This window comes from Oryctolagus cuniculus, chromosome 6, assembly GCF_051225735.1.
Source record: "Oryctolagus cuniculus isolate XC-2025 breed Fujian yellow rabbit chromosome 6, ASM5122573v1, whole genome shotgun sequence".
In the NCBI taxonomy this organism is placed as follows: domain Eukaryota; kingdom Metazoa; phylum Chordata; class Mammalia; order Lagomorpha; family Leporidae; genus Oryctolagus; species Oryctolagus cuniculus.
This window is the reverse complement of record NC_142872.1, coordinates 45528735-45555573: the sequence shown is the minus strand read 5'-3', so window position 1 is coordinate 45555573 and position 26839 is coordinate 45528735. Positions and strand designations below refer to the sequence as shown.

Below are 26839 nucleotides of genomic sequence, written 5' to 3'. Positions count from 1 at the left end.
CAATATTTTGTAAGCAGAGATCTACAAAATGAAGTTTCTCTCTGCTAACATTCCAAGTCCTGATCTTGCCTGTCTTCCCTCTAGGACATGTGTACCTCTCTTCTGACACGTCTGGCTTCAGCATGGACTTAAGTACATGCACTTCTATTTCTTATACTCTCAGAATCCAGAAAGGACACAAAAACCTTCATTTTCACGTCTCCTGCCTGCACTGACATTGCTAAGTAACAACAGTTCTATTCCATTCTGCACTGAGTCCAGAGGCAGCCTCAGAACCCTTCACATAAGATACTAAGGTCCAGGCGACCACCAACAATCAGAGTTTGCTCATGAAATTAAAGAGTATGTTCTCCCTAGAGTAGAAATATCCATGCACTAGCAACTCAAGGTATGAGATTATTTCTTACCCATTACTGAAAAGCAAAGACCTTAGCAGAGGGCCACAAACAGCAGGCATTGAAGACAAACCGAATAAAGAACGTTAGACCACACCTGAGTCTCCTGACAACTCAGGGGCCATAAGATGACCTGAAGTTGACCATGTCATCACTCCTAGCTTTCCAATCTTCCTCCTTAGCTAGTAGTAGCACAGGCCATTTAAGTCAACATAGAATATACAGTCATATCCAGAAACTACCAGTACAATTATTAAATATTTTTTCTAAATACTTTTTTGCCACTTTATAAATATATTTTAAAAGGAAGTTTTATACCACAATCACAAGTATAAAACCACCACTGCTTGTCATAAACAGAAAAGAATTATAAAAAATAAAATCAATGAAAATAAGTATAAGACGAGGTATATTCTAAAATCATCGTATGCTCAGCACTGACATGCTTGCGAGAGGTTTTCTGGCGTGGTGGTGAACTGGATGGCTGAGTCAGAATCCTGACTCTGACAATACCTGGATGTGTGGCCTTGGATAGGGGATAGAACCTTTCTGAGACTCATTTTTTTCTTCTTTAATCTAAGGAATGACAATGGTTCATACCTCATAGGATTTGAAAACTAAATAAGTTAATCCATGTTAATGGCTTTGTAGATAAAGAGTGCTAAAGAAACATAAATAAAATAAAATAACATTAAATTAAAATAAAAAAATAATAAAATAGTGTCTTGGGGCCAGCATTGCGGCGCAGCAGGTTAAAGTCCTGGCCTGTCGTGCTGGTATCCTGCATGGGCGCTGCTTCGAGTCCAGCTGCTCCACTTCTGATTCCACTCTCTGCTATGGTCTGGGAAAGCAGTAGAAGATGGCTCAAGTGCTTTGGTACCTGCATCCGTGTGGGAGACCCAGAAGCAGCTCCTGGATGCTGGCTTTGGATCAGCTCAGCTCTGGCCATTGCGGTCATTTTGGGAGTGAACCAGCGGATTGAAGACCTCTCTTTCTGTCTCTCCCTCTCTAACTGTGCCTTTCAAATAAATAAATACATCTTTAAAAAAAGCTATAAAAAGTTCAGTAAGGTTTCAGGATACAGTATCAGCATGCACAACCCGAAAATGAAGTTAGGAAAATACTTTTACTTACAATAGCATCCAAAAATTACAATACTTTGGGAATAAACTTAACAAAATAAGTGTATAACATAATGTTTTATAGTTTGCAGGTTATTTGGGAAAAACAAAATTAGTATAAAACATAATTGTCTGAGAACTATAAAACATTCTTGAAAAGGTTAAAGTTTGAAATAAACAAGTAGATATCCTGTGTTTGTAGATGGGAATAGTAATATTGTCAAGAAGGCATGATCCTCAAACTCATCTACAGATCCAACACAACCTCTGTTGAAACCTCAGCTGACTTCTTTGTGGTTTATAAGGGGACTGACATTTTGGAACTACATTGAAGCTGCTGCCATCTGTGATGCTAGCATCCCATATTTGCACTGGTTTGTGTCCTGGCTGCTCTACTGCTGATCCAGCTCCCTGCTAATGACCTGGGAAAAGTAGCCGAGGATGGCCCAAGTATCTGAGCTCTGCCACCTATGTAGGAGACCTGAATGAAGTCCCTGGTCCCTGGTTTTGGCCTGGCGCAGCCTTGGCTGTTGCAGCCACCTGGGAAGTGAACCAGCAGATGGAAGATCCATCTCTCTCTTTCCCCCTTCTCTCTGAAACTCAATCAAAACAAATAAATCAATCTTAGTTTTTTTGTTTGTTTGTTTGTTTGTTTTTTACAAACTAAACCTGAAAGTCATGGAATTTGAGGGAGCAACCCGGAATAGCAAAAACAATCTTTGAAAGAACAAAAAAATTAGAGGACTTATACATCCTGATTTCAAAACTTCCTATAAAGCTATAGTAATCAAAATAGTGTGGTGTTGGCACAAAAAGAGACATAGAGATCAATGGAAGAGAATTGAGAATGCAGAAGTTAACTCTCAAATTTATAGTCAACTGTCTTTTCAAAGAAATTTATTAATTTGAGAGGCAGACAGGCAGAGATACAGAGAGAAAGAGCAAAATCAAGAGATCTCCCATCTGCTGGTTCACTTCCCAAATGCCTACATGGCCAGAGGTGGGCCAGGAGCCAGGAACTCTCACCAGGCCTCCCACCTAAGTGGGAACCCAATCACTTGAGCCATCCCTGCTGCCTCCCAGGGTCTGCATTAGCAGGAAGATGCAGGCGGGAGCCAGCACTGGCTCAAACCCACATACTCTCCTAAGACATTCTGAGTGCCTTAACCAGTAGGTGAAACACCTATCCCCATCAATTGACTTTATTTTTTTTTTTTAAGATTTATTTATTTATTTGAAAGGCAGAGTTATAGAGGGAGAGGGAGACAGAGAAGGAGAGAGATCTTCCATCCACTGGTTCACTTCCTAAATGGCTGCAATAGCCAGGGCTGGGCCAGGCTGAAACCAGGAGCCAGGAGCTTCTGGGTCTCCCACGTGGATACAGGGGCCATCCTCTACTGCTTTTCCCAGGCTTTAGCAGGGAGCTGTACTAGAAGTAGAACAGCTGGAGATCGAACCAGTGCCCATACTGTAAGCTGGCCCTGCAGGCCGTGGCTTAATCCACTATGCCACAACACCAGCCCCATCAATTGACTTTTGATGAGGTTACCAAGACAAGTCAATGGAGAAAGGACACTTGTTTTTTTTTTTTTTTTTTTTTTTTTTTTTTTTTTTTTTTTAAGATTTATTTATTTGAAAGTCAGAGCTGTGCTCATCCAAAGCCAGGAGCTTCTTCCATGTCTCCCACACAGTACCGGGGCCCAAGGACTTGGGCCATCTTCTACTGCTTCCCCCAGGCCACAGCAGAGATCTGGATGGGAAGTGGAGCAGCCGGGACTTGAACCAGTGCCCAAATGAGATGCCAGCACTGCAGGGAGCAGCTTTATCCGCTAGACTACAGCGCTGACTCCAAAAGGGCATTTATCAACAAGTGGTGCGTTTTAAACCACTGGCTATCCATAAGCAAAAGAAATTAAGTTTATTTAACTGGAATAAATTAGCCTAACCCAGCCTCTATTCTTGAAAAACAAACTGCCCCAAGTGGCCTCCGTATGTAGGGAACAACAACCCAGCTTGGTTTACAAGCACATTGTAACCTAATATACTCTTGTAGCTAGGTAACCAAGCCTTGGCCAATCACAGGTTGGGGGCTGCTAAATTATACATAAATAACGCAAATGCCACACTGCACCAATCAGGTAACCTGTGTGCCATTTCCTGTCTCTCTAGTTATAAAAGCAGCTCACTACAGTGTTACCCAGGGGCATTCAAAGCTGCCTTCACTCTGCACTGCTAGAACCTTTTCCTTGCTCAAGGAAGTTGTTTTTTGTTTGTTTGTTTGTTGTTGTTGTTTTTTAATGATTTCATTTATTTGAAAGGCAGAGTAAAAGCAAGAGATTGTCCATCCACTGGTTCACTTCCCAAATGGCTCCAACAACCAGGGCTGGGCCATGCTAAAGCCAGGAGCTTCTTCTGAGTCTCCCACAAGGGTGCAGGGCCTCATGCCCTTGGGCCATCTCCCGCTGCTTTCCCAGGTGCATTAGCAGGGAGCTGGATCAGAAGTGGAGCAGCTGAGACATGAACCAAAACCAGAGGCATAGCTTTAACCAGTCATGCCATAGTACTGGTCCCTCAAGTAAAATTTATTAACTCAGTCATTGAACTGGTCTCAGTCTTTGTTTTAATATGTTGGATTCCTATGTCATACTAAACAAAAAATTAACCAAAAGTGGATCAAAGACCTAAATGTAACATCTAAAATAATACAACTCTTATAATGTAGGAATAAATCTTTGTGACCTTGGATTATGTGATGACATCAAAAACATGTGTCACAAAATATAAACTAGGCATCATCACAATTAAAAAATTTTTAACTTCAAAGGACACTATCAAGAAAGCAAAAGACAATTCACAGAATGGAAAAAAAATTCCAAACATATTATCAGCTAAGTATACAGAGTAGTATGTAGAATATAGAAAGAATTCTTAAAACTCAGTAATGAAAACCCAATTTTTAAAATGGACAAAGGATCTGAACTTTTCTCAGAGAGATACACAATTAGTCAATAGGCACACGCAAAGATGAATAACTTTAGTCATGAGCAAAACGCAAATCAAAACCACAGTGACACACTTCATACCCACTAGGATGGTCATAATAAAAAGGAATAAAAAATAACAAGTATGAGCAAAGATATAGACAAACTGGAAGCAACATTGCTGGCAGGAACGTAAAAAGGTACGGTGACCTTAGAAAACAGATTGCTAGTTCCTTAAATTTTTAAACAGAGTTACCATTTGACCCAACAACTCTATTCTTAGTCATAACCCCAAAAGAAACAAAAATACATATATGCTCCAAAATATGCACACATACGTTCATCGTAGCATTTGTAATAGATAAGTGTCTACCAGCTGATAAATGGATAAATGTAATTGGTCTATCCAAAAATGGAATATTATTCATCCATAAAAAGAAATGGACTGATACTTCCTACAACACAGATCAATCTTAGAAATGTTATGCAAGTGAAAGAAGCCAGTCACAAATTGAGTGATTCCATTTATCGAATACATTTATTACACCATTCTCAAAATAGGCAAATCCATAGAGATGTCAACTATTTAGTGGTTGCCTTAAGCTGGGAGTGCCTGTCAGGGGGAAATAGGTGGTGCTGCCTAAGTTCTAAAATTGACTGTGATTATGGTTGCACAACCCTCTAAATATATTACACTCACTGTATGTTTTGCATGGGTGGATCATATAGTATGTCAACTCGACTTCAAGAAAGCTGTTACTCTAACACGTTAGCGTTTTTCAGACTACTTTTGGGAAACGCTGGGTATACCAGAAGCAGGAGAGATGCAAAGAAAGCTGGAGATGAAGCAGGAGTTTGGGGACTACGATGCTGCTCCTGCTAGCAGAGGCTGTGGTGAGCAAAGATCAACAGGGGACAGCAGGGGAAACAGAGCGGTAGACACCTCCACACCACTGCACTGCACCAGGAAGCAAGGCCCAAACTAGCCTGTGTGCCGCCTGCCTGCCTGCACCTCACTGCAGGTCCCAGGCTGCCCACCTTGGGGGAATGACTCCTCTGGGGTGGGCAAGGAGACAGGCTTCATGGTTTAGAGCAAGGGCAGGAAGGGAGTGCAGCTCTCTTTCTACCTGACCTCTTTGCATGGATGAGAAAACCAAGGCAGAGGAGGGACTTGGGCAAGGAATTCTCATTTTGCAACAAAACATAAAACCATGGACAAAAGGAACTACAATCCAAGGCCCTCAGTTGGCCCTCCCCTAATGGTCATTCACACAGCTCAACAACTCGGATGCTTCAAGCGTGATTCAGGGTAGACTAGAGCTCTTGCTGTAATGGGAGATGCAGTCAAGGGAGGGAGGAGAACTGTTCATCTGTCACAGCAGGAAGTAAACAGACCTTGCACAGAACAGATAAATCAAGAACCAGCAGTGTAAGCGTATCACGGAGCGATCTGGAGGCCACGACGGGAAGAAAAGGCGAGCGAGAAGCAGCGGCTCCCAGAGGAAGGCGGGCACTGTGGGCTTGTTTTTCACTATGAGTCTTTCAGTACTACCTGATTATTTTCAAGTAAGTGCCTGTGTTGCTTTGGTCCAAATTTCAGCACTGACTTTAAGAAACAACAACCCAAGGACACCTTGCTGGCAGTTCTGACATCTGGCTGGGAACCAGCCCCGGCTGGAGAGGCAGCCTGTGCCGTGGAAGTCCCTTGCTGCCTTTCTCCTGGGAACAGAGGCTGTGTCACCTGAAGCTCCTCTCCGCCCAGGGGACCTGAGGTCAGAGCAGAGGAGTCCCGTCAGCCTCAGCACGGCCTCCAGGGAAGGCCTCCCTTCCCTGCTGCTTACCACGGGGCACAGAAAAGGATCTCGGTGAGGCTCAAGGACTTGTCGGTTCAGCTGCCATTTTACTCAGCTGCTTCCTGTGTTGTCAAGGTTGGGGAGGCCTTTCCGTTGATAACCAAACCAGGCAGCTACCAGCAACTCAGGGCACCGGCCCCAGTCCTCCAGGGAGGGGCAGACTTGGCTCTGAAGGCAGCTTGCTGATTGGGTGGGGCCAAGTGCCGCATGAGGGACACTCTTGTGTCTTGCAGCTGGGGAGGGGCGCTGCCTCCCAGAGGCACCTGCTGAAGCTCAGAAAGGGAAACTGCTGTATCTGCCGCGGACACAGAGACTTCAGGGCGGTTGGCGGACAGGGGCCTGCAGACCTCAGCTTCACCCTTGTGAAACTGCAACTCCAACACAGCTGGGCCTAAAGACTGACTTATGCACACACACACATCACATTGTCACTCATCAAGAAGCACAGATCTCCCTGGCTATAAAACATGGAGGCTGGCCTGGCAGCAGTTGTGGACTGCTGCACTGTGCAGGCTGCTGTGGGTAGCTTCTGTAACAGCTGAAGTGCTGGGGTTGTAAAGAGGTCCCTTTTGTTGTAAGTGTGGGGAGGGTACTAAGTATCCCCATCCTGTCAATGTGTGCATGTTTTTCTCCTCTCTTGAGTCAGGGGAGCTGCGGCAGAGTGGGGAGGCTGGCTATGGATGTGATGCCTTAGGCATGCCACGACTGTCCATCACGTGTAATAAAAAAGGGTGGCAGGGATAAAAAAGCCAACAGTTAAGCGTCACTGGGCTTGAGCCTCTCTCAGTGTCCTTCCAGCTCCAAAGCAAATGCCTCGGACCAGAGTGGGGTCATTCCAGACAAACGGCTTCGCCAGAGACAACGTTTTCCCATTGTGCACCATGCACCACTGTGCCAAGGTGTACAGGGCGCCCTAACCTGTCCCAAGACAGCCTTGCTTTGGGTCTTTACTCCCTTGTGAGCTGCCCTCTCCCCTTCTCAAGTCCTACTCACTTACAGAGGTCCAAGTCAAGATAAGCCTCTTTCAAAATGCTTTGTCCAAAGTCCACAACTCCCTTTGCTTTTCTGGATCACTGTGCCACTCGCAGTCCAGACTTCTAAATTCTCGACTGCACTACACACTGCTGTATATCTGCTGATTCTTTAGATCATAAACCATACCAGGGCTAGTCATCTTTCCTGGGCCTGGCCCACAGCACCTAGCACAGAGCTGGGCACCTCCTAGGCACTGCTTGTTGAATTGACACTTCATGAATGGTTTGGTAAATGCATGAACCAATGATCCAAATTCATGTCTCTGGTTAAAAAATAAAAAATTTTTAAAAATCACAGGTCCTCTAAAGCACTACAGCAACATCAGCTTTAGTATCATAAGAATCTGAGGGGCCTTCTATACAATATTCTGTCACACAGTTCCCACCTCAACCATAAGAAGCAGGTCTCCTCTCTTTTCCGTATGGAGGTATCACAGCCTAAGAGGTTGAGGGCTCAGCCCTTATTTTTAACTCTTGCCTCACACCTTGCCAAAATTGGTCCTAAAACATTTATTTTAAAGCACAAGTTGAAAACAGTTCTCAGGTATCCCTTCACTTAAGGTATCCCTGAGTCACTGACTGTCTTCCATGAGGGCCCACCCTACAGATTCTCTTTGATCTCAGCTGGGCCTTCTGTGAGGTCAGACAATTGTCTCATTCATTCCCAGTTGATTTCTGATTCCACCCACAGAGGCAGCTGCTACAAACTCCGAAGTCTCTGGCAGAGTCCTAACCCGTCCACCACCTTTGCTTTCTGAGGACGGCCTCACCGGCCAGCAGTGACAACAGACAGCCTATGATATGGACATACCAAACACCCAGAGGTTAGAATCCGAGGACCATTGCTCTGCAATGACCTAAGGATGATGCAAACACAAACCCCAAAGGGCTACTTTAGAAGTCGCTACAGGGTCTTTCTTGGGCCCTTTCCAAAAGGTTGTAATGTCTTCCCTCTCTCATGGCCCTGCTCGTGAAGTGCCTTAAGTCTGTCAGCATGCGGTCAGCCAGTATGCGGCTGTAAGGCATGCTGCCTGAACTCAAGCTTCGCCTTTACAGAACAAGCTCTTCTAAGAATGTGCACCCAATTCATTTTCTCCTCCGTCACCAGGACCCAAGTACTGTGACTTAAATAGCCAGCCTCTAAGTCACATCACACACATCCCTTAGCCTAACAGCCATGGCTAGGAAGCCAATATCCAACCTCTTTGCATCCTGGGACGACACCCACACCCGCTGACTGAATTCTGCAGTGTCTTCGTACAGACAAGGCAAGACAGGGGCCTTGGCATAATCTCTGGGTCACAAGACGCCTTTCAGCTTCCTATTGCTTCAATGGTGCACACAAGGCACAGATTCAGCTTAAACTGACACATAATATATAATGAATAAACTGTTCCTTTGGGAATGGAGGGCACCCGTCCAAGAGAGCCACACATTCATTATAGAAGCCTCTTCTTCTCACACTGGGATTTACAGACGTTATCTCATCTGCAGGCAGGTAACAAGGTGTGCACACTGTTTCCACTGCTCAGTTTGCAAAGGCAGAGAGGTCGCGGCTGGTTTAAAGGCACAGAGCAAGCCAGGGATAAATCCAGTGTCCTAAGTCCACGGCGTTGCTCTGTGTGCCTGGGGAAGCCAAGCACGCCCTGCACATTTTTGTTTGGTTGCAAAATGCTGAATATACAGAGGAAGACGTGCTTCCTGAACTCCGAGTGTTGAAACGTGAGCTCTCCCTCCGCGCTTCTGCTCAGCTGCTCCTCTCCCTCTGCCTGCTTACTCACGTTCTCCCCACCTCCGTGTGCCGCTCAAGGGCACCTCCCACCCGAAGCCCTCACTGCCGCCACGTCTTGTCACCTTCCCTTTCACTGCCCTTGGCAGGTAAACCTAAAGCTGGGTTTATTGGTGACAGAGACCAGCTCCCTTTGAAACAGCAACATTCAGGGACGCTCTGGAAGCGGAGGGGTTGGTAAGAGCTGTTCCTGTGAACTGAACCCTTAATGATTATATAAGAAATATATAAATAGACCATGAGTGTTTGCCTCGTGCATACGGCCCCCATTCAATAGGAGAATCCAGAGGCAGAGCGGCTCCTCCCCGGCACGGCCCGCTCCACCCCCTCTGGCCACCTCCACTGCCAATGCAGGCTGTCCTTTGGGGCCTAGACGTGGCCCTGCTCAAAAGGACAAGGCCAAAGGCCTTTCACAAAAGCTCCAGTGGGGTGACTGATGTCTGGCTTCGTCAACTACCAGTGAGTGAATAATTAATACTTGCCAGGAAAGAAACAGACTCATTGTTAGGGTGGCCACATGGAGGCTACAAAAGGCCATTTTGTGAAGCTCCTGGTGGGACCCCGGGGCCCACAGTGGCCAGAACAAGCCTCTCGGAGTGTGTAGGCTGAGCCTCCAACGTGGGGACTGGAGCCCTGCACTGTTCTCCAGGAGTGCTGTTCCCCATGTTAATGAGCTTCTTGTCTATTCATCACCTAATTCAGCTTTCCGGTCAATGGCAGCAGCGGAGGCCCACTCCGCACCCAAGAGTGCATGATTTACCAGAGGGGACGTGCAGTGCTCTCCTGGGGCCCTTCACCAGACTTCACACTCATGGCTCCATCTTGCTTGGGGCCTGTCTCTGATTTAACTAAAACTCTCCAAACCCTCCTGGATTGTATAGCCCATTCTTGGCCTAGTGCCTAAAGCAAGCTTTTCCTTTTCCATTTTCCAGCAGGGACTGAACAAGACAGCCTTGGGTGCCTACAGAACCGGTCACAACTGGTCAGGAAATATAATAAAGAAGCTTAGTGAGCAGAGAGCTAATGCCCCCAGTCAGAGGCTCAGTGCACAGAAGTAGCTAGAGGCACTGGCTTTGTAAGCAGTAACACACTCTTCTTTTGGCCTAATAACTGCCCTGGCAGATGGCAGCTGGTGCCAATGAGTAACACTCTATGCAAAAGTTTCACATCCCACAGGTGGGCACTGGGTGCTCAACAAATACCTCTGGGGACCATGACCCCTGACCATTTACACACACGCACACACGTGTTCTCACTCCTACAGTATTCCTACCCTCAGGGGCCAAAGCTATCCTTGCTGAACACAGAGCTGACAGCTGCAAAATGCTGTCATTTCAAGGAACTCTTCCTCCAAAGAGCTCCCAGCTCCCCAGCCCTATGTCCAGCTCACAGTTCAGAACTGCACCATTTGAGACATCAAATATTTTGACTTGAAGTTTGTGTCCTATTAAAATGCATCCCATCTTCTGTTTCTGGTCAAATGACTTCCAAAGCACCTGCTTGGCATCAAATGGGAAATTCATTTGTACACAGCTCTTCCAGATAAACGCTCACTGGCTCCCTTCCAGAAAACCATGTTTGACACTAGAGAATGGGGTGGGGCAGTGCTGCATGGATGTAGGAGTCAGAGAAGGGTCTGATGGTGGAGAAAAACTCCATGGCCTTCAACCTGACCATGGACATGGACCTAGATTCTGACCTCTTGGGGCTGCTGGCACCAGTTCTAATAGGGCCCACATCCAGGAGAAATGTGAGACACACTGCCTTCATGAGGATGCTGGCATAGAAAGCAGCATTCTCCTAATCTGCCCTTCCTATCCACACCGGGGGAAGATCCCTGTACCGCTCTGGGCCTGGCTGGGATGATGGCTGATGGCTCATCAGCACCTGAGTGTTTCCATGTGCTGTGGAAAGGAGGCCGGCATAGATCAAAATCAGATTCCCTGGGCTGGGCAGGGCACCCCGTGCAATCACGGTGTCCTTGCCAGCTGGGGGGTCTCTGTATAGAGAACTGTATCTCCCTGTACATGTAGGTGGCTGTATCTTTGCGGGGGTAGTACGGCTGGCCTGAGAACCAGTTGGCACAACAGACAGGGACACATCTTTCCGGTTCCTCAGAGCGTAAGAAAACCCAACCTTTTTCCCACGAGCCAGCCCACTCATCCCTTCCCCCACCTCCTCCCAGCTCGCAGACACCGGGGGAGAGTGATGCCAGAGCAGGCCCGAAGCTTCAAAGCAGGTCCTATGCGCCTCCTCCCTCACCAACGCCCTCCACCCCCAACATCGCCGCTGCGTCCCTCGCCCCACCCATCTCACGTTCACCGCAAGGCGCTGTGTGCCCCAGGCGAATGCCAGGCGGGCCCAGGCTGCTCTCGCTGGCCCGGGGGAGGTGATGGTGGCCGCGGCGGTAGAGGCGGCGGCCGGGGCTCTGCAGTACCTGGGCGCGGAGACGTGGCTGCAGCCCGGCTCGCGGCCGCTGCAGGTGTCTCCGATCTCCGGGATTAGCGCCGCCTCTTCCCCGGGCCCGCGGCTCGGGCCCAGGCCGCGCACCTGCTGCTGCTGCGGCTGCCGCCGCCGCCGCCACCGCGCCCTAGCTCCGCGTTGTGCCAGCGCCTCTCGGCAGAGGGTCCGCGCCATGAGGCCCACAGTGGGCCGGAAGGCAAAAGGGGCGCCCAGGCCCTGAGCCTGAAGCTGCGGGGGCTCCCAGGCCGCGCTAGGTGGGGCGCCCCCCGCGGGCTGGGAAAGGGACGCCGGCGGCTCGCGCATCCTCCCGGCTGCATCCCGGTCCCCAGCAGCATCCCGGCTCCCCGTCGGCTCCGAGGCCTGAGAGCGCCGCTTACCTGGGTCTGTGGCAGGTCCAGGGGAGGGGCCCGAGGCTACCGCAGGGCCCCGCGCCGGGGCGCAGGATGCTCTGCCGGCCTCGGCTCCGCTGGCTGCCTCGCTCGGCCCGCCCTCGGTCCCGCCCCTCGCCGGCCGCGGCTCCTCCCCCGCCGCGAGGCCCTGCCCCTCCGCCGCCGCCGCTGTCACACAAAGAGCAGGAAATGGCTGCGGCGAGGGGCTCCTGAGGCGCCCACTGTGCGGCCGGCGCAGCCCTGGCCCGTACTGCAGGCTCAGAGGGCCGCTCAGAGCCCAAGGCTCCCGCCCCGGGGCCGCGGGTCGCCCTGCTCTGGTGTTGGAAATGGGAGGGAGGACTTCGCATTGCCCCCAACGCCAGGAACGCGCACCTGCTGCGCCAGGGACTGCCCTCGCGGGTCTCTCAAGTGCTCATTGGTAAAAGACACGGTGGCTGCCCTCGTGGGGCTTATCGTCTATCGGGAGCGCCGGGCATTAGTCACCCTGGCCCGTGTCCAGGTCCAGCGCGAGCAGTTCAGTGAGGACGGAAGCCCGGTGATGTGATAGAGGCTATGGGCTGGGGACTGGCTGGACCCGGCTGCCTAGTACCGCTCCTTGCTTGAGTATGGCGTCTTTGCTTCTCAGTCCCGTGGAGCTGCCGTCACTTTAGCAAGCGCTCGCCTCAACTTCACTCAGGAAGCGTTGCCTCATGGTCAGAACGGGTGACAGGGAGCTCTTCCCAGCAAGCAAGTGGGGGGACTGGGAGGACGACACCTCTATCATCAAGATTTCTGTATCTGCTGCTTGGGGCTCTTCAAAGAGACAGTGCTCTTTAGGATGCCGCGCGGTGGAGCCTTGAGACCAGGCTGAAGGGAGGCTGCAAGAAATCCCAACCAGCGGACACCTGAGCAAGGCCTCTCCACTCTGCTCCCAGCAAAGAGAGCTGCCCCGCACCCCTCCAAGGACAAGTCGGGTGCCCAGTTTGGGACCTTGTGGAGTGCATGCAACTGGAACGGAAGGCACACAGTCTGTTACAAGGAACCTCTCTGAAATGCTTGTTAGGGCCCACCATGTATATTTCATCACTCTGCTGTTCTGTTTTTAAGATTGTTTTTTTATTTGAAAGTTAGAGCTACAGAAGGAGGGGGAGGGGGGAAGGGGAGGGGGGGGAGAGAGAGAGAGATCTTTCTTCTTCTAGTTCCCTCCCCATATGACCCCAACAGATAGGATTGGGCCAGTTGGAAGCCAGGAGCCAGGAATTTCATCCAGTTATCCCTTGTGGATACAGGGGCCCAAGCACTTGGGCCATCTTCTGCTGCTTTTCCCAGGCCATTAGCAGGGAGTTAGATCAGAAGTGCAGCAGCCAGGACACGAACCAGCACCCAAATGGGATGCTGGCATTACAGGCGGCAGCTTTACCTGCTGCGCCACAACACCAGCCCCTCTGCTATTCCTCCTAAGAGCTGTTTAGGGAGGAGCCATGTTACTCATCTCTCAGGAAAGGACTTTGAAGTCTCTGTTCTCACTGATCTTCCCTCATTTCCCAAATGCTCAGAAGTCCCCATCCTTCATAGTGGCATGTTACAACACTCAGTCTAATTGAAATTGCTATTTCTGAAAGGATCACTTACATATGTTATGTATACACATGCACATACAGGTACCATTCTGTCCCTGGTGTCATATGAGAAAGCTGTGGGAGTGTCTTTGGAGGATGGCTGCAAAGATGGAACTCAGTTTTTTTTTTTCTGTATGTGTAATTTTTCATTTTCCACTGTGTGTGTTTTTTTTTAAAGAATTATTTGTTTGTTTACTTGAAAGGGAGAGCATCAGAGAAGAGTTAGAGGAATCTTCCATCTGCTTGTTCACTCCCCAAATGGCCACAACAGCCAGGTCTAGGTCAGGCCATAGCCAGGAGTCAGGACCCAAAATCCATCCTGGCCTCCCACATGGGTGGCAATGACCCAAGTACTTGGGTCACTTTCTGCTGCTTTAACAGAGAGCTGGATTGGACATGCGGTAGCCAGGACTCCAACCAGCACTCTGATATGGGACAGGACGCTGGATTGCCAAGCAGTGGCTTAATCCACGGTTCCACAGGAATGGCCCCTCCACTGTGATCTTCAGATCTTGAATGCTGGTGATGACAAATAAAAAGAATCCCAATAATCAAATTTTATTCTAAAGGACATGTGATTTGGATATTGCAGTTTTCTGGAAGACATAATTCTTCCTGTTCTTTGTCTTTACACAAAGAGACCATTACTTACATATTTGGTTAAATGTTGGGCAAAAATAATCACTGGGCCTCTGAGTTCTGTTTGTTTAAAAAGGAAGAAGCATTATGGTCTTCTGAGGCCACTGTGTTGGAAATTCAGAGGGCTGTCTTTTGGTCCTAGTTTTGCAACTAACAGAAGAATGGTCTTAGGCAAGTAATTTCACCCCATTGTTTCACCATCCAAAAAAATGGAGTCGGCTGGATACACTCCCACATCCCTCTAAATGTGGGTGATCACGTGTGTTAAAGAGCATGTCCCTGTCGGCCTTTAAACATCTCAGTGGCTCCCCACGGCAAGCGTCTTCATGACCTGGCATCTGCCTCTGCAGGCTCTTTGATGCCAACCAGCTTGCTATGCTGTAGCTTTAAGGAACCTCTCTTAGTTCCCCAAATTTGCTATGTTCTCTCTTGCATTTGACCTTTGCACAAGCCTGGCTTCCGACTTGGAACACTGTTCTCCCTTGGCCTCCCCGCTTCCACACTTTCTTCTAGTGCACCTGCGGAACTTCTGTTCATCCTCTGGTATCCCTGTGGCTGTCACTTCCTCTAAGATGGCTCTGTGTCTGGGGTAGGTTGGGATTAGATGTCCACATTCCACAGCTCCCTGGGCATCCTCTGTCATCGCACGGATTATTCTGTTGTAATTGTCCACAGGCTTGCCTGCATCCCCCCATTAGACCATAAAATGTAAGAGAGCAGGCATATATGCTTGTCTTGTTCTCATTGTCTCCTCACAGCCTGGTACCTAACAGGAGTTTAATAAAAGTGGATTGAAGTGCTGGCGTTGCTCCAGTAACCCATAAGGGCACTGGTTCTTGTTCCATCTGCTCCACTTCTGATCCAGCTCCCTTTTAATGCACCTGAGAAAGCAGTGGAAGATGGCCCAAGTCCAAGGACACCTGCACCCAAGTGGAAACCAAGATAGAGCTCCTGGATCCTGGCTTTGCAGCCGTCTGGGGAGTGAACCGGTGGATGGAAGATTTCTCTTTCCCTGTCTCCCTCTGTAACTCTACCTTTCAGATAAAATAAAATAAACCTTTATGAAAAGTGGGCTGAATAAACAATTGAAGATAAAACCTTGCACTTTGCCATTGAAATTTATAGCTGGGGGCCGGCGCTGTGGTGTAGCAAGTAAAGCTGCTGCCTGCAGTGCCAGCATCTCATAGGGGTGCTGGTTCACGACACAGCTGCTCCACTTCCAATCCAGCTCTCTGCTATGGCCTGGGAAAGCAGTAGAGAATGGCTCAAGTCCTTGGGCCCCTGCACCCATGTGGGAGACCCAGAGGAAGCTCCTGACTCTTGGCTTCGGATCAGCCAATTGGGGAGTGAACCAGCGGGTGGAATCTCTCTCTCTCTCTCTCTCTCTCTCTCTCTCTCTCTCTCTCTCTCTCTCTGCCTCTCCTCTCTCTGTGTAACTCTGACTTGCAAATAAATAAATAAATCTTTCAAAAAAAAAAAAGAAATTTATAGCTGTCTGACTACTGCCTTGAGATCTCCTGCACACACAAACCCAGGTTGCACCATTAGAAATGACAGGATTGTGGCTATAAAGTGAGAATTTCTTTGCCCGCTGCAAAGCTATGGCCCACATGTTATAGCTTCATGTGTGGCAATATTACCTTGTTTGTAGAAAAGCTTCAAATTACTTAGGCTACTTAGGTCTCTGTGGGGAGCAGCTCGGACTAGACTGTTACTGGAATTAAGACTTATTCTATGCATCTGCTCTCCCACAATATGGCGCTGGGAGAGAAGAAAACAGCTTTTACACAGCTGCCTCCAGTTCAACCAATAAACTGTAGGAGTTGCTCCTGATTGGAGAGCAGCGTGCTCGGTGTGTGGGCAGCCGAGTTGGGATTGGCGGAGGAGGACTATAAAGGAGGAGAGAGACAGCATGCACCGGGAACATCTAAGGGGAACACCTGTGCAGCCCCCAGAGAGCCGGCTGGCGGTGTGCCGCTCCCCTGCGGAAGTGGGGAATGTGGCCAGGGGGAACTGCCCTTCCACGGAGGTGGAAGGGATAGTAGCCAACCCGGGAAGAACCAGCAGCAAACCCGGGGAGGGCCGAGCAGACGAAAGAACAGCGCAGGGTCCTGTGTCGTTCCTCCATGAAGACGGGGAGCGACAGGTCTCCATTTAAAAACCATCAACAGTGGCAAGCATGCTTAAAGTTAAGCCATGGCTTATGATAATGGATCCCATATTGAAGTGCCAGTTCAAGTACTGGCTACTCAGCTTCTGATCCAGCTACCTTCTAATGCACCTAGGAAGGCAGTGATGACAGCCCAAGTACTTGGGTCCCTGCCACCCACATGGGATACCTGAATAGGCTTGCTTGGCTCTTGGCTTTGGCCTGGCTCAGCTCTAGCTGTTGTGGCCATTTGTGGAGTAAACAAGTGGGTAGACAATCTCTGTCTCCTGGTCTCTCTTACTATGCTATTCAAATACACAAAACTTTTAAACATACATACATAAATGCATACATGCTAAAACCATCAGCAAATCCTGCTTCATACAAATCTGCAGTGGAGTATCCGGAACGAGCATGAGAACTCGTTCTGCGAGAAACATGAATAATGATGATGATGATGACGACGGTGGTGGAGGTGGCTGACATTTACCAAATGCCTTACCCCATTTGATTTTCACAATTATCCTTTGGGGAACATATAAGCATTTGTGTCACTTCATAATTGAAGAAGCTAAAGCCAATTAAATAAATTGTCCAAGGTGCTGTCACCAAATGCATGCTTTTATCACAATTACATGAAACTCATTTCCCCCATCCCAAACTAAATACATGTGTTGATTAGTATGTTAGCTTCTTCCAAAAGCATGTAACAAGAACAAGTAACAAGAACACTTTATACAGGACCGGCATTGTGGTGTAGCAGGTAACGCTGCTGCCTGCGATGCCATCATCCCTTGTGGGAGACGGTTCAATTCCCTGCTGCTCTACTTCCAATCCAGCTCCCTGCTAATGGCCTGGGAAAAGTGGTAGAAGATGGCCCATGTGGGACACCCATCTTGGCTCCTGGCTTCAGTCTGGCCAGCATTGGCCATTGTGGTCATCTGGGGAGTGAGCCAGTGCATGGAAGATCTATCTGTCTCTGTGTCTCTCCCCCCACCTCTGTAACTCTTTCAAACAAATAAACAAATCTCCTTTATAAAAAAATACATTACATAAAAAAATTTAAAATGTAAGAAATTTTTTGAAAAAGAAAGAAAAGTATTCAAGTAGGAGTTGGAGAGAAAAAATATGCAGTGGACCAAAAAATAATAAATAAAAAGGAAAGAAAAAAAACAACTGTTTGTGCTATGAGGTTGCTACAGCAGGCCCACACATTTGGTTCTTAGCATTGACGTGGTTAGGAGGAAAGGAGACACTTGATGGTCAGTTATACAGTTTACATTGGCCAGGAGATAAAACCTGACCACTTGCTCACAATTGCCTCATTTTATAGACAAAAAAATTAGGGGAAAGGTTACCCAAAGCTAGCTGGACTCAGACCCAAGGTGTTCCTTCAGGGAAGGCTGTCTTAGCTCTGTCTTTGAATCCGAAACAATATTTTAAAGCATCTATTTTAAACGGACATTTATTGAATGTTTACTTGGGGCCAGTCCTTATGCTAAGCACTTTATATGGATAGGTTCATTTCATCTTCACAAAATTCTAAAAATTATTCCTGTTTTTTTTTTTTTTTATGGATGGAAACTGCTGGAGTATTTTGGTGCTGAAACATTGCAGCTCTCTCCTGGGCCTCTTACATACGGATGCCTTCCAGTCTCTACATTGTTTCTCTCATTTTGCTCCTTTTCCGCTACTTCTAGAGACCTTGACTCCCCTGAAAGTCATATCTTTTACAGAGAACTTGGTAGCCAAGGACATTTTATCTTTATTTAAACAAATGCTACTTACAACAGTTCCTGGTAAAACATAAAATAGGAATGTTGGAACGTATTCTGAACTGGATTTGGTGAACAACAATGTAATTGAGGTACAGTGGCTGGTGCTGCTGTACCCTGAGAGGTATAAATGGTCCCCAAATCAGTCCTGTAGACTGGTTGGAAGTATCGAACTTGGGGACAGATAGGATTCACTCCAAGCCCGCTTTCTGCCACATAGTAATTGTGGAACTACAAGTGATTTCTCTAATTTACTGAGCCCTAGTCTCTTTGTAAAGTTGAGATGGTATTAATTTTGTCTATCCCTTAGGTTCTCACAAAGATTAAATGAAATAATAAATGTAACACACTAAACAGAGTCTGGTATATTACAACTGCTCAAAATGATAGTTACTGTTATTGTTAAACATGGCCTTCAGTTGGTGTGACCTTTAAGAAGAATACAGGACTTGGAATAAGTCCTGGGTTCTAAGTGGTGTTTAGCTGTTCTACGACTCCAGGCAGCTATTAACCTCCCTGTGTATCCCTTGCCTTCTCTGTCAAGCGAGAACGCCACCCCCAGTGCAATCCACAAACTGCTGTGGAGAGCAAGCATAGATGGGAAATTGCTTTGAGAAGGACAAAGTAGAAAAGTAAATTAATGTTTGTGTTGCTTGTCTCAGTGACAGACATGTCTACTCAAAACCAGTCTTTGAGAAAGTGAAAAGTGATGACTTTTTCAACAGTTCTGGTTGGGTGTGGAAAGGTGAGCATGGGAGGTCAACCTAGAGGATGAGGAATCAAGATCTACTTGGAGCCAGCGCCGAGGCTCACTAGGCTAATCCTCTGCCTTGCGGCGCCGGCACACCGGGTTCTAGTCCCGGTCGGGGCGCCGGATTCTGTCCCGGTTGCCCCTCTTCCAGGCCAGCTCTCTGCTGTAGCCAGGGAGTGCCGTGGAGAATGGCCCAAGTGCTTGGGCCCTGCACCCCATGGGAGACCAGGATAAGTACCTGGCTCCTGCCATCGGATCAGTGCAGTGAACCAAAAGGCAAAGGAAGACCTTTCTGTCTCTCTCTCTCACTGTCCACTCTGCCTATCAAAAAAAAAAAAAAAAATCTACTTGGCTGCTTCAACGGACTCTCTCTATGACTATTACTATGATCAGCACTTGTTTGGACCTCAAGACTCCTGGTCCTAACACAAACATACATACAGAACTTCCAGCTTGGGTAAAATGCCTATCATGAAAATTCTCTGCATGGATATCAAACGTTTTTACACCAAAGTCAACTTATCTTTTAATTCCATTTTTCCTATAAACTTTTTCAGGTATCCTCATGGTGCAGGGGAAGAGGTTGGAATCAGACATGTTTTTCTGCATGCTGATTTCCTTGCTGAAATATACTCCTAGACTCTACTGCTTGGGAACTCCCATTCACCCTTTCCACACAGCTCACACTTCACTTCCACTATGAGGCCTCTCTGGTGCCTATGTGTTTTTGCTCATCTCTCTGTGCTCTCATTGTACTGTGATCATAGCTCCATCAGGTAACCCCAATAGGCATTTGCAATTCTTTCTTAGTATTCGGTTGTCATGCTATCTAAAGTTGCTGGGCACACTGAACTAGCAAATCCTGAACCATTGCTCCCAGGGGGAAACACAGAGTTAGGTTCCTGCAAACCTCTGGTCACCTTTTGGTCCACTGATCAGTAAGTAATCTTGTTTTATGCAATTTCTGTTGAAAAAAAGCCTTAGTTAATATATATTGTTTTTTTAAAAAACATATTTTATTTATTTATTTAACAGGTAGAGTTACAGACAGTGAGAGGGATAGACAGAGAGAAAGATCTTCCATCCACTGGTTTACTCCCCAAATGGCCACAATGGCTGGAACGGGCCAATCCAAAGCCAGGAGCCAGGAGCCTCCTCTGGGTCTCCCACATTGGTGCAGGGGCCCAAACACTTGAGCCATCCTCTACTGCTTTCTCAGGCCATCAGCAGAGAGCTTGATCAGAAGCGGGGCAGCTGGGACTTGAACCGGTGCCCATATGGGATGCCGGCACCGCAGTCAGAGGATTTATCTATTGGGCCACAGCGCTGGCCCCAATATATATTATTGATTCATTAACATTGAGCTCATGGTCAACTACATTATAAGGCACATCTGAAAGATGCTTATCTAACATATATTTTTTTTTCTTCTGGAAGACACATCATAAACTTCTTGTACTTAGGAATACTGGACAGCAAAATGTGACTTCATTTGGTGGCCATTTGAAACAGCAAAATCACCAACAAAAGAAGCAAAAAAAATACAAAACAATGTGGCACTAAATACAGTAAAAAATACTTACAGCATGAGCTCTGAGGCAAGAAGGCAGAACCTTGCTTGATTTGGCTTCAGCTGATTTGATTTCAGAAAGTGCATGGGGGGGTAACATAACATTTTCATTGCTTGACACATGGGCATATCGTGAATGAATGTAAAAAAAAAGCCTCAAGTATTGACTTTAGGATGATAAATAAATTTTAGCAAGTAGGCATATCTGCAAGTATAGAATTGGCAATTACTAAGGATCAAATGTATTTGTGTTCACATTGCACTTTTTACAAACCTGAGGGTTTCTTACAGGAAGGACTGGGGTCTAACAGGGTACTTTCTCTTTGACGCCATCAGGTTCACTCCAGTCTTCTCCCGTTGCACTCCAGCCCTGGTACTGACTTCTCAGAGCACCCTGGTAGTCTCCCTTGTCTTGTGGCTTCTGATTGGTTTGCACAAACAAGTCCTCCAGTTGATGGGCGATGGAAGGAAGGTGGGGCAGGGTGTTTAGTTCCTTCACTGCATTCCTGTAATGTTGTCTTGGGCATCCCTTGGATGTTACTAAAGTTCCTCTCCTCTCAGACAACATTCCCAGGTGATTCCTTCCACCTGCTCATCCTTTCTCATCCCTTTGGACCTGCTGAGGTGGTAATTACTTGTCAAAGTCTATTCAGGCTGTTATAACAACACTTAGGCTGAGCAATTCATAAGCAACAGAAATGTATGTCTCATCATTCTGGAGGCTGAGGTACCCAAGATCAAGGTGCTGGCAGGTGTTCCGCCTGTGAGAGTGGCTCTCTGCTCCACAGCTGGGGCCTTGTTACTGCATCCTCCATCCAAAAGAAGTTGGATGGGCAAACAGGGACTAAGAGAGTTCTCCAGCCCTTTCCTCCCTCTTCCTCAAGGCACTAATGCCACTCAGTAGGGTGGAATCCTAGTGACCTAATGACCTCTCCAAAGCCCTGCCTCTGAATACTCTTGCACTGGGGATTGGGTTTCAACGTTAATTTGCGAGAGACAAACATTTTAACCATAGCACAACTCTTTGGCTCTTCCAAAGGTTCTCCTAAACCTGACCCGCACATTTTAAATAGCCCTATGGTAAATAAACTCTCCTTAAATTATCCTAATCTGAGCATGATGAGTTTGGTCCCTAACTGATATCTTATTTATCTTTTTTCGAGGTGGGGGAAGTAAATGCCTTGGGTGCAGTAAATTTCCAGCATCTCTCACAAGACTACTTCAAATTAAAAAAATATTCCTACATAAAACATGTGCTTACTGAGCAAACATGCCCTCTGTGATCAGGCCACCTTCTAGAACCCTCTAAGTAGGAAACCCACAGCTCCCTCCGCAGCGCTGACACACACCCACTGCCCATCTTGCTGAACAGGAGATATTTGGTCTCCAGAATGGTGGGCTGGTGTGTTGGGAGATTCCGGGCGGGGGGGAGGCAGGGGGAGGGGAGGTCTGTAACCGAATCCTCCGAAAAGCAGGTCTGCTCATCCAGCCTGCTTTAGAAACTTCTTGTGTGGATTGGCCATTGGGAGTCAAGCCCAGAGCTGAGTCCTGGAGAGCGCAGAGTAGAAGCCACAGGCTTTCTTCCCTGGGACTAGTGATCCTGGTGCATGTACTGGCTGCTGTGATGGACACGGGCATTTGCAGAACAGAAAGGTACAGAGTGCTCAACACACCGAAACTCTAACAATCCAGCTTTTATTCTACTGGAATTCTAAAAGGAGGGAGAACAGCTATTTATTGCTGTCCAGCAGTGACTGAACAACTCTGAATTGCAATTTCCACATATCACCCACACAGCAGATGACAGTGAGTGAGTATGAACAATAATCTGGTACTGTGAACAAGGGAAAAGTCATCTCCACATTGGTTTTTCCTCCACCAGCTTTGCCTTTCTCAAATCTACTCAGAGTGCTGCTGCCAGAATGTAGTTTTAAATGCAAATTTGACCTCTCCTACTCAGTGACATCTTTTCTACCTACAGAGTAAAACTCTGACTTCCTTGGCTTTTAAAATATAGCTCTTGCCTAGATATACAGCCTGTTTCTACTTGTCTATCATCCTCACCCTTGCCTAAAACATGTGTGCATGCTGCGCTTGCACACACACACACACACACACACACATTTATGCTTTAGTAACGGTGAGCTGGTAACAGCTTCCCCAAACAAATTCTATCTGGAAAGTATTTCTCTTATTGCCCCTCTACTTGCTTGCCTAGAACAAATTATAAGTCATCTTCAAAGCTGACTAAGACATAATATTCTCTATGACAGTGCTTTGCGAGCTTTAATGTGCATATGGTTACCTGTGTATCTTGTTAAAATGCAGATTCTTGCTCTGTGGGTGAGAATGGCGCCGAAGAATCTGTGATTCCCACTAGCTGGAGCTGCTGTTGCTGCTGGCCCAGAGCCCACACTTTGAGAATCAGGACTCTATGAAGTTTTCCCTGATGTCATCCTTTCCCTAATAGATCTCAACACCTTTTCTGGGCTGTTCTCTTCTTTGACTGTACTTCTGTTGCTGCTTTAACTACTATGTTACAATTTTCATTGTTTACATGTCTATCTTCTCAACTAGACTAGGAGTTTCTTGAAAATGCAATCTGTTCCTTTTTCTTCTTTATTTTTTTTTTCTACAAGGATATGTACACTGCCCAAGGTATGACACATAGGAAGCATATGATATTTACTTGTTGAATGATGCCTTTACTTGGGTGTGGAAGATGAAACTATGTAGCCATTTTTTACTGCAGGAAAAGTTTTGGGACTTCACCATTCAGATAATCATGGAAGCCAGGCCATACACACTGTAATGAATAAAACCATACAGCTTTATTTTACATGAAACTTTAATTTTGTGTGCTCTACAAAGGGCAAGAGATATCGGTAATGTTAGCAGTGACTGTACACAAATAAATATTCATCTGGCCCAAATATAAATACATAGTCCCCAACATACAAAATTCAAACTCTACAAAATGCAACCCAAACCTTGTATTATAGAATTCGCTGTGAACACAGGGCACCATTTTCAAAATGTGAGCACAAGAAATCAAACAAACAGCCCAATCTGTGGGATAGAACACGAGGTGCTGGAGACCCACTCATGTTTAGTTAGTCAGTAAATCTGGGCTTTAAAAAGATAAAAATATACAGAGGGGAATTTTCTAAACCAGACCACAGAGATCAATCAAGGTTTTGCTTCTAGGCTGAATGTTCCAGAAGTCAACTCTAATTAAATGTTCCAAAAGGGAATGTACAAAATGGTAAGAAGTAGACAGCAATGAGTGATGATTTGGGGTATGTTGAATAAGTTCATCTTCTGAATGACAGAAATTCATCTGGAGCCTCCCTGTTTCACAATAATTATAGTTAAAAGTTAGGCATCTGAATCTCAAGCCAGTCAAAATATCACGTGACTAAGGAAGAGCTGATTGCAACATCACCCGGTAATTTCTCTAAGAGCTTATTTGAACACTGTAGTATAATTAAGTCTCTCTCATATCAAGCAGTACCCCTCGTCTCGAAGTGTCCAAGGAGGCTACAGCTCAAGGTTGGAATGATGATTAAAGGAAGCCTTTATACCTCTGCAGGAGAACCTACTTTAAAGCTGTTTTGAAACTTGTCTGTAAATGGCTTCCTGCAACAGGACTCTAGTGGGTTGGAATTAAAGGGTTAATTAACTGAGTAACTCCAAAGTCATTAGCTACGAGCAAGGCAAAGAACAGAAGAGGAAAAAGGAGACCAGACTGCAAGTTGAGGACCATACTGCTAACCACAGCGGGCTACATAGAGCAATGCTTCTTGCTGGTGGGTCTATTGACTGACTTCCTTATGGGCACCCTGCTTTCCCCTCTGCTTTATTTATCTCTTCTGTAATCCCTTTCCTTCTCAATAGGAGGCAGTGTCGAAAAGGACTGAAGAGTCTGTACACTGGAGTCAAACATGTGAGCTAGAATCTGGGAACTAGGCTCCCTAGTTATGTCACTGTTGGCAGGTGTCCTGGCTTTTTAAAGCCTTGGTTTTATTTTCTGTAAAATGGGAATAATTATTCTGTCCCATGAGGTTGGTGTGAACTCAGGATGAGCTGAGATTCTGCAAGTTACTGCAGCTTTGTACCCAATCACTTCACCTACTCAAGCCCTCAATCAACAGGAGGCAGCCTTGTACAACCTAGGAGCACTTCAGCATGACTCTATCCAGATGCTCTGAGCAAGAAGAGACTCCTATTCCTCTTCTAGAATGTCGGGAGCCTGGAAGTCCCAACCTTAAAACTGCTAAACCCCAGGGCTTAAACAGCTTCCAGTTACTCTGCAAGGCCACACTGACAAGCACAATGCTATCCTCCACTGGTGCAGGCTGGGGACTATAGAGAGCAGGTGATTCGCAGAGGCGGGAAAAACGATGCCAAGGCCTCAGCAGGAGCCAGTATTAGAAATAATCATTTCTTCAGCATCCGGATAGAAGAGGTGCACAGGCATTCATGTGGTCTGGTACAAAAGGAAAGCGCTGGAGAGGTTACCAGCGAAGGCCTTTTGGTTGGTACCAGTTGGTTCCCCACTAGCAGATGCCTTCTCATTCCTGCCCGGAGATGAGGTACCCAGCACTCCAACCGCAGGGTCTGAACTGTCCATCCCTTATCAGTCCAATGGCGCGCACCATGCTGTCCCTTCGAAGAGAGGGGTGGCCGTATATTCTGTGAAAGCACACGACGCTGCTTCTCGGAATAGCTGGCCTCTGGTGTAAGCAGCTGCTCCTCTGTGGCAGGAAACTGGCTGATGGCATTAGAGCAACACAGCCCACTCTTTCTGCCCCTGATTCACTCACAGTTTTCCTAGGAAAACACTCATGCTCCTTGTTCCCCTTGACCCACATCCCAGGGTACTGTTGTGGGACCAAATATAAGTTCCTCAAACATCAGAGCTATGCTTAAAATAATAATATAAAGAATAATCTAGGGCCTCTACCCCCATTCTCTCTCCCTATTGCTAAGTGCAGGAAACACTGCCCAAGAGCTGTCAGATTGGTTTATGCACCACATGAGACAAGAGGCGAGAGGGAGGGCAGAGGCATGGCTGCTGCTCGGGCCCAGCTCCTGGCTCGGTGACGGACCCTCTTGCCTGTGGCCTGGCTGCCAGTCTCTGTCTCAGTGCAGTAACTGTGGCAGCTCAGGGACAGGCACCACAGGCAGAACTGCCTCTGAGGGAGGTCCAGGGCTCGTGGCAGCTCGTAATGCTCCATAGAAGGACTTCCTCCCTCCATTCAGAATCTGCAGCCTTGGCCTGGCCTGCGTCTCTGCTAAAGTCCCGATTCTGCGATTTCAGCCAGTTGACCCAACAGAATGGAGAATGGTGGCCGGTCTTCCGGTCTCTGGAGAGGAGAGGAAAAAAAGAACACTGTGAATTTCTTGTATCTGTGTGACTTAGCTACCTCCTAAAGCAAACCGGAATTCAGTCTCAGTATCCTCTGCTGATTGTTGAATATGTTTCTATATCGATTGCATTGGAAACCTTGTGTCCTAGTTGTGAACAGTAGGTATTCTGGTATTAGATGCCCTAAATCTTAACATTTATTAGCTAAATGAATTACTTAATCTCTTTGAACACTAGTTTTGTCACCTGTATAAAGGAGATAAAAATAATGTCTACCTAATAAAATTGTTCTGAAAATTAAGTAAATCATGTATTACAAAATGTCAAAATATAAGTGCTAAACAACAGCAAAAATGAGATATTTAGCTACAACTCTTTAAAAATGTGCAGGATCTTTCAGAGGAAATGTATAAAATTTTAGTGTAACAAGTCAAAAACCAATCTAAAGAATTGGATAGCTATTCCGTGTTCATAGATGGGAAATTCAAGAGTGTTTAGATGTAAGTTCTTTCTAACTGGACCGATAGATTCAACACAGTCCCAATCAAAATCTCATCGAATTATTTTGTGGCCATTGAAAAACTGACTCTCAGGTCTATATGGATAAGCAAAGAGCCTGAGAAGAGAGCCATTGCAATAATAAAAAATGAGGTTGGAAGACTGACATCAGCTGGCTTTGGGTCTCCTAGAGTTACAGGAATCGTGACAACATGTAGTGATGAAACAGAACTCGGAGAGACAAAGGAGGAGGGGATCTAGAGTACTGTTTTTGGAAGACCATGCTGGAATAATTGGACAACACTATACAAAAGAATGACTAGGATTTTAGATCCTTCACAGAAATTAACTGAAAGTGAATCATAGACCTAAATGGAAGCACAAAACTATAAAATTTCCATAACAGGAGAAAATCTAGGCGACCTTAGATTTGGCAAATTTTTAAAAGATTTATTTATTGATT

General features: G+C 46.7%; 2 protein-coding genes across 5 annotated transcripts in view; both read right to left on the bottom strand.

Moving 5' to 3' along the window:
* CYFIP2 (cytoplasmic FMR1 interacting protein 2) overlaps positions 1-12172 on the bottom strand; it is a 131272-nt gene extending 119100 nt beyond the window's left edge. Inside the window, exon 1 of one of the 4 annotated variants that reach the window (XM_008255326.5) lies at positions 12014-12172. The gene's annotated coding sequence lies outside the window, so the exon portion shown is untranslated. Of the gene's footprint in view, positions 1-11489; positions 11750-12013 lie in introns of those variants that run through there. The other 3 variants (XM_002710339.6, XM_008255327.5, XM_089336170.1) reach the window with 3 other exon arrangements.
* Positions 12173-23337: 11165 nt separating this feature from the next.
* The window catches only part of ITK (IL2 inducible T cell kinase), a 67757-nt gene continuing 64255 nt past the window's right edge, over positions 23338-26839 (bottom strand). Inside the window, exon 17 of the mRNA XM_051843561.3 lies at positions 23338-25876. Within this exon, the coding sequence (XP_051699521.1) occupies positions 25805-25876 (72 nt within the window). The 3' untranslated portion in view covers positions 23338-25804. The remainder of the gene's footprint in view (positions 25877-26839) is intronic.